Here is a 7175-nt window from a genome sequence, read left to right as displayed (position 1 = left end):
CTCAACCCTCAGATAGTGTTCACCTGGGAACCTCCTGCAGCAGGTACAGAGTGAGTATGTGAGTGAGTGAGTGAGTGTGGGCATGAGTGAGTGAGTGTGGGCATGAGTGAGTGAGTGTGAGCATGAGTGAGTGAGTGAATGAGAGGATATGTCCAAGAATCACCATGAGTATAGATTACACTGTGGGTGGATGAGTGGAATGATTGATTGATTGAGTGAGTGAGTTTAGTTTTACGCCGCACTCAGCAATATTCCAGCTATATAGCGGCGGTTTGTAAATAATCGAATATGGACCAGACAATCCAGTGATCAACAGCATGAGCATCGATCTACGCAACTGGGAACCGATGACATGTGTCAACCAAGTCAGTGAGCCTGACCACCCGATCCCGTTAATCGCCTCTTACAACAAGCAATTCTACCCCGGATCTTCACGGGTCAGTGGAATGATTGAGTGAGGGAATGGAAAAGTAGGCATTTCGGTGGGTGTTTCTGAAATAATGTTTTGAGCGCAATGCTATGGAATCCTTGAAGGGACATTGTCGGGTTGTCGCCCTCAACAAAGCAAAAACAAGCAAAATGAGGATCCGAATAAATTAACCAAAGCGCGACCATGCGACAACGCGGCATTTCGGCCATTTGTCGCATTGTCGTGATGTCGCATGTCGCGTTTTGAATAATATTTTTCTATTCCTCCAAAGGGCGACAATGCGACATAGCGACAATTTTCAAGGTCAAAATATGTGGCGTTGTCGTATTGTCGCCCCATCTAAGATGTGTGAACAAAGCCCAAAAATGCGCGACAATGCGACAATGACCTTCTCAGACACAAACACTAGCATGGTATGGGGTTTCATGCGCGGATCCAGAGGGGGGTGCGGGGGTGCACACCCCCCCCCCGCCAAGAGTGTTCCAAATGTACTACATGTTTAATGCCCAGGGTTCCGAGGATTGGGGGTCTCCCCCGAAAATCCTGTATCCGCCCCTGGGGTTTTCTCAACTAACAGAGCCCGGAACGAAAAGCCTTTTCTCTACCTAATGAGGGATGTATCACTGTTGCAGCTGCAGGCTTTGAGCACCTGAAGGGCTTCTACATAGAGATCTACAGGTTTTCAGGGACCTCCCCAGAGCCGACGTTTTACTGCAGAGTGTTTGACTTCTCCCAAAACAACTTCACTTCCCAGGATTACAAGGTACACGGTATTCAGATAGGTGACCTTGACCTTGACCCACAACCACCGTGACCTTGATTCCTCACACTGGTACAATGTATGAAGCCCGTGTTATGGTGTCCGCCGCTGTGATATTACTTTAATACTACTGAAAGAGTTAGAGAACTGTATTGAATCACCAAGAGATAAGTAATATTATGTTTATATCCAGTCCAACACCAGTGTTCTAAAAGCAGCATAACAAATACTCACTCACTCTTAATGGGACCAGGCCATGAATTTGTCAGATGTTGAGATACGACAGCATACTGACAGTACATGTTCGCATAAAGGACTGACTGACTGACTGAGTTTAGTTTTACGCCGCTTTTAGCAATATTCCAGCAATATCACGGCGGGGGACACCAGAAATGGGCTGAACACTTTGTGCCGATGTGGGGAATCGAACCCGGGTCTTCGGCGTGAAGAGCCAACGCTTTAACCACTAGGCTACCCCACCGCCCCTCGCATAGAGGAACGTTGTGCAGGAAAGGTCTATGTACAGACCATGTCTCTCGGATTTAATAGAACAGTGCGTCAGTTAGCCCTGTGCGCAAGCGTCCTCGTGCTTTAACTATATAATAGTTCAGGGCGAAAGTGTGCTTTATTACACGATACATGGTGGTAGAGCGAATTGTATTTCTTAAATCCATCCAATCATAGAACACACCAAACCTTATCATTGGTCCCTCCGAAGCATATCGAACCTGGATTTGTCATTATCAATGTCGATGACATGAAACTGATGTGGTTTCATGTCCTTTCGTTTCATGTCCTTTACACAAGAAGTATATAAACATAGTTTTCACTTCAGCTGAATTTCAAGAAGAAAATGGTCGGATTCCCCGGTGGCACCAACTTCCTGTATCGCATGGAGATGTACACGTTGCCAATGTCATCTGAATCCAAGTCCAGGATCGCGTTATTTACTCTTCAACCGGTGCAAGGTGATTCATACTTGAACGAATCAAAAGTAGAGTTACAATAGAAACCTGTGAATGTCCTGTGCTATCAATCTAATGATCCATGATCGCATGTCAACGTTATGACAACACAAGTATTCCACAATTGTATGTTAAACAAATAAGAAACTTAACAATTAAAGTAGGGGTGAAACGGTATACCTCGGTATTAGTAGAACCGCGGTATTTTGCCTTCGATACGGTATACCGTAATGCAATCCAAAAAATTCTGCATTTTCGGTTTTCGTACCGTAATTTTATTAACATGTTAAAACCTTTTCTAAAATGTCTAGAAATCGAATCATTTTGTCAAAATCTATGCACTTCTTTGCTTGACGGCCGCTATTTTCCCGGAAGTAAGTTCTCATATACCGAACTGAAACGGACCGAACCAGAAGGCCTTGTACCCTCAGTACGTACCGTACCGTGGTAAGAGCAGACCGGTTCACCCCTAACTTGAAGAACTAAATTAAGTTGAAACTGAGTAATACAAGGTGTTAATATAGGAGAATGCCACAATGGCCATGTCTAGCCTGACGCAACCGTTTATGCATGTACATTAACTGTTAGTAGTATTATTCGTTCCTTTTCCTGCAGTGCTTGTGAACATTTACAGTTCTCACACGCACGCACACACGCACGCACATTCTGTTCAGATCGAATTTGTCTTCAGCGACCCATGCTTGTCGTAAGGGGCGACTAACGGGATACGGTGGTCAGGGTCGCTGACTTTGGTTGACACATGTCACCGTATCTCAATTTTGTAGATCAGTGCTCATGCTGTTGATCATTGGATTGTCTGGTCCAGACTCGGTTATTTACAGACCGCCACCATATTGCTGGATTATTGTGAGTGCTGCGTTAAAACAACAAACCAACCAACCATAACAGAATGTCGGGATTCATATTTTCATACCATGCAGTAAATCAAATTATAGCTAAAATACATGGAATTATCATGAAACGGCCCTCCCATTATCAGAAATTTGCGGTCCGCTGCAAATGATATTGGACCGCTCAACCTAACTACGGGCCACTATCAGTTCCGTTGTCAAGTGACGTCATAGTTCGACATTAATTGGCTTTCGACTGGCAGATAGTCTGGGTAAAACAAGTCAAAGCAACCCAAATTCCCGCTTTAAAATAGCGGTAATATTGGCCTTCTTGTTGGTGCTAACCTTAACAATTGCACTATTAAGGCTGTTGAAGGACCCAAAACCGAACACTGTCATAGTTTGACATGTTGCAGGCTATGGTCTTGTCAAAGGCCAAGGTCGAATATCGTCACTTTCTGTTGTGACGTCACTTGGGTTGTTCGATGACGTAATTGCATTCTGGGCAGTCAAGCCCGTCAGAAGTTGATTTGGGTAAACTTACAGTCACATTCCTTCATTGTTTCCTTTTCTTTCAACACAAATTCCATGTATTTTGAGCAATAATAACGGTAATGCTATTTTTTGAGGGAGAGCTTCATTTCCAGAAGCCCTCGGTCTTTTTCAACTGCCCTCCTTCGTCGGGCAGTTAAGGGAAGACCTCGGGCTTCTGCAAATGACAATGCCCTCAAAATAGCATTACCCTTATAATATCACTGTCTCATGTTAACGTGACGTCATGAACAATGCTATGACGTCACGTTTCTGTCTATGACATTGCATTCTAGATGCGGCGACGGCGGGTAGCCAGCCAGTGTTTGAAAGTATGTATGTATGTTCACAAGCGTGTTCTATAACGTAGTTTGCTATTGGTGGTTGTTGCAGATGGTACATCCACGGCATTTTGGTCTGCATCAGTCTCCTACGAGATGCGGACCCTGACAGACCCCGCTGACATCACAGTGCAGTTCAGTCTGGCTCCCAGCGAGTACAACTTCCGGAAATACAGCGTCGAGCTCGTCGGCGACCATGACGACAAAAATGTCCTCATCGGCTGCGAGGTTGACACTCTGGGTGATTATTCATGCCAGGGAATAGTAAGTATCTATATTATTATTGCACAGTGAACAGAAGTTGTTTAACGTCTAAATCTGGTAGTTCAAGCTGCATGACGCCGTGGACCAAGCAAACCTGTGATTCGTGTAATGGTCAACGTTCCACGATGTCGGGGACACGATGACCCGCTGTCCATTGAAGCACGACGTCTGAAGCCTCGATCGAATATAACAGCATTTTTCAACCTTTGGGTGAAAGGTTCTCTCCGTCAAAGCTGCGGTTGTATAGCCTAGTACTTAAAGCGTTCGATCGTCACGCCGAAGGCTCGGGTTCGATTCACCCACATGGGTACAATGCGTGAAGCCCATTTCTGGTGTCTCCTTATATCGCTGGAATATTGCTGGAATATTGCTGGAATATCGCTGGAATATTGCTAAAAGCGGCGTAAAATCATACTAGCTCACACAATCTCTTCGTCAAAATATACATTTAGGAATAGTGAACCTTTGCATGGTTTGGGCCGACTTAATAATAAGATGATATACATTTCTATTTGCCAATATTCGGATTAATGCCTTCCTTGTTTAGCAATTAGTAAAATCCTGAATCAAAATTTAACCGAAAGGGCTATCTATGAAATTGTAAGAAGACCAATATTGGGAATGACATTTGCTGAAACCAATTAACCAATGATTTGCTTACATTTATTCCAATAAGAGTTTGTTTCTCTCCGTTCAGAACAACCTCAAGCCTCCTGCAGGTGCCAGTACTGTCACCCATACGTTCCACGACCTGGGGCCTGGTTCATACAGAGTGTGGGTACGTTCATGTTGAGATCTTGGTTCATACAGAGCGTGGGTACGTTCATGTTAGAGATCTTGGTTCATACAAAGTGTGGCTACGTTCATGTTGAGATCTTGATACATACAGAGCGTTTTGGTACGTTCATGTTGAGATCTTGGTTCATACAAGGTGTGGGTACGTTCATGCTGAGATCTTGGTTCATACAGAGTGTGGGTACGTTTCATGTTGAGATCTTGGTTCATACAGAGTGTGGGTACTTTCATGTTGAGATCTTGGTTCATACAGAGTGTGGGTACTTTCATGTTGAGATCTTGGTTCATACAGAGTGTGGGTACTTTCATGTTGAGATCTTGGTTCATACAGAGCGTGGGCACTTTCATGTTAAGATCTTGGTTCATACAGAGTGTGGGTACTTTCATGTTGAGATCTTGGTTCATACAGAGTGTGGGTAGTACTTTCATGTTGAGATCTTGGTTCATACAGAGTGTGGGTACGTTCATGTTGAGATCTTGGTTCATACAGAGTGTGGGTACTTTCATGTTGAGATCTTGGTTCATACAGAGCGTGGGTACTTTCATGTTGAGATCTTGGTTCATACAGAGCGTGGGTACTTTCATGTTGAGATCTTGGTTCATACAGAGTGTGGGTACTTTCATGTTGAGATCTTGGTTCATACAGAGTGTGGGTACGTTCATGTTGAGATCTTGGTTCATACAGAGTGTGGGTACTTTCATGTTGAGATCTTGGTTCATACAGAGTGTGGGTACTTTCATGTTGAGATCTTGGTTCATACAGAGTGTGGGTACTTTCATGTTAAGATCTTGGTTCATACAGAGCGTGGGTACTTTCATGTTGAGATCTTGGTTCATACAGAGTGTGGGTACTTTCATGTTGAGATCTTGGTTCATACAGAGTGTGGGTACTTTCATGTTGAGATCTTGGTTCATACAGAGTGTGGGTACTTTCATGTTGAGATCTTGGTTCATACAGAGCGTGGGTACTTTCATGTTGAGATCTTGGTTCATACAGAGTGTGGGTACTTTCATGTTGAGATCTTGGTTCATACAGAGCGTGGGTACTTTCATGTTGAGATCTTGGTTCATACAGAGTGTGGGTACTTTCATGTTGAGATCTTGGTTCATACAGAGCGTGGGTACTTTCATGTTGAGATCTTGGTTCATACAGAGTGTGGGTACTTTCATGTTGAGATCTTGGTTCATACAGAGTGTGGGTACTTTCATGTTGAGATCTTGGTTCATACAGAGTGTGGGTACTTTCATGTTGAGATCTTGGTTCATACAGAGTGTGGGTACTTTCATGTTGAGATCTTGGTTCATACAGAGTGTGGGTACGTTCATGTTTGAGATCTTGGTTCATACAGAGTGTGGGTACTTTCATGTTGAGATCTTGGTTCATACAGAGTGTGGGTACTTTCATGTTGAGATCTTGGTTCATACAGAGTGTGGGTACTTTCATGTTGAGATCTTGGTTCATACAGAGTGTGGATACTTTCATGTTGAGATCTTGGTTCATACAGAGTGTGGGTACTTTCATGTTGAGATCTTGGTTCATACAGAGCGTGGGTACTTTCATGTTGAGATCTTGGTTCATACAGAGTGTGGGTACTTTCATGTTGAGATCTTGGTTCATACAGAGTGTGGGTACTTTCATGTTGAGATCTTGGTTCATACAGAGTGTGGGTACCTTCATGTTGACATCTTGGTTCATACAGAGTGTGGGTACGTTCATGTTGAGATCTTGGTTCATACAGAGTGTGGGTACTTTCATGTTGAGATCTTGGTTCATACAGAGTGTGGGTACTTTCATGTTGAGATCTTGGTTCATACAGAGTGTGGGTACTTTCATGTTGAGATCTTGGTTCATACAGAGTGTGGGTACTTTCATGTTGAGATCTTGGTTCATACAGAGTGTGGGTACTTTCATGTTGACATCTTGGTTCATACAGAGTGTGGGTACTTTCAAGTTGAGATCTTGGTTCATACAGAGTGTGGGTACTTTCATGTTGAGATCTTGGTTCATACAGAGTGTGGGTACTTTCATGTTGAGATCTTGGTTCATACAGAGTGTGGGTACTTTCATGTTGAGATCTTGGTTCATACAGAGTGTGGGTACTTTCATGTTGAGATCTTGGTTCATACAGAGTGTGGGTACGTTCATGTTGAGATCTTGGTTCATACAGAGTGTGGGTACTTTCATGTTGAGATCTTGGTTCATACAGAGTGTGGGTACTTTCATGTTGAGATCTTGGT

The 7175-nt window shown here is 43.6% G+C and overlaps 1 protein-coding gene across 1 annotated transcript; it reads left to right on the top strand.

The window, feature by feature from the left end:
- Nucleotides 1-992: 992 nt before the first annotated feature.
- LOC124278366 lies at nt 993-4920 on the top strand (the record flags this gene model as incomplete). Its single annotated transcript, XM_046714087.1, has 4 exons — nt 993-1193; nt 2026-2158; nt 3931-4142; nt 4840-4920. Coding segments are annotated over exons 2-4 (408 nt in total), but the record flags the coding sequence as incomplete, so codon positions are not given.
- Nucleotides 4921-7175: the final 2255 nt, after the last annotated feature.

This window comes from Haliotis rubra, unplaced genomic scaffold, assembly GCF_003918875.1.
Source record: "Haliotis rubra isolate DU_JTF1 unplaced genomic scaffold, ASM391887v1 Scf2356, whole genome shotgun sequence".
Taxonomy (NCBI): domain Eukaryota; kingdom Metazoa; phylum Mollusca; class Gastropoda; order Lepetellida; family Haliotidae; genus Haliotis; species Haliotis rubra.
Note: the sequence above shows the minus strand (reverse complement) of the source record. Positions and strands in the feature narration are given on the sequence as shown.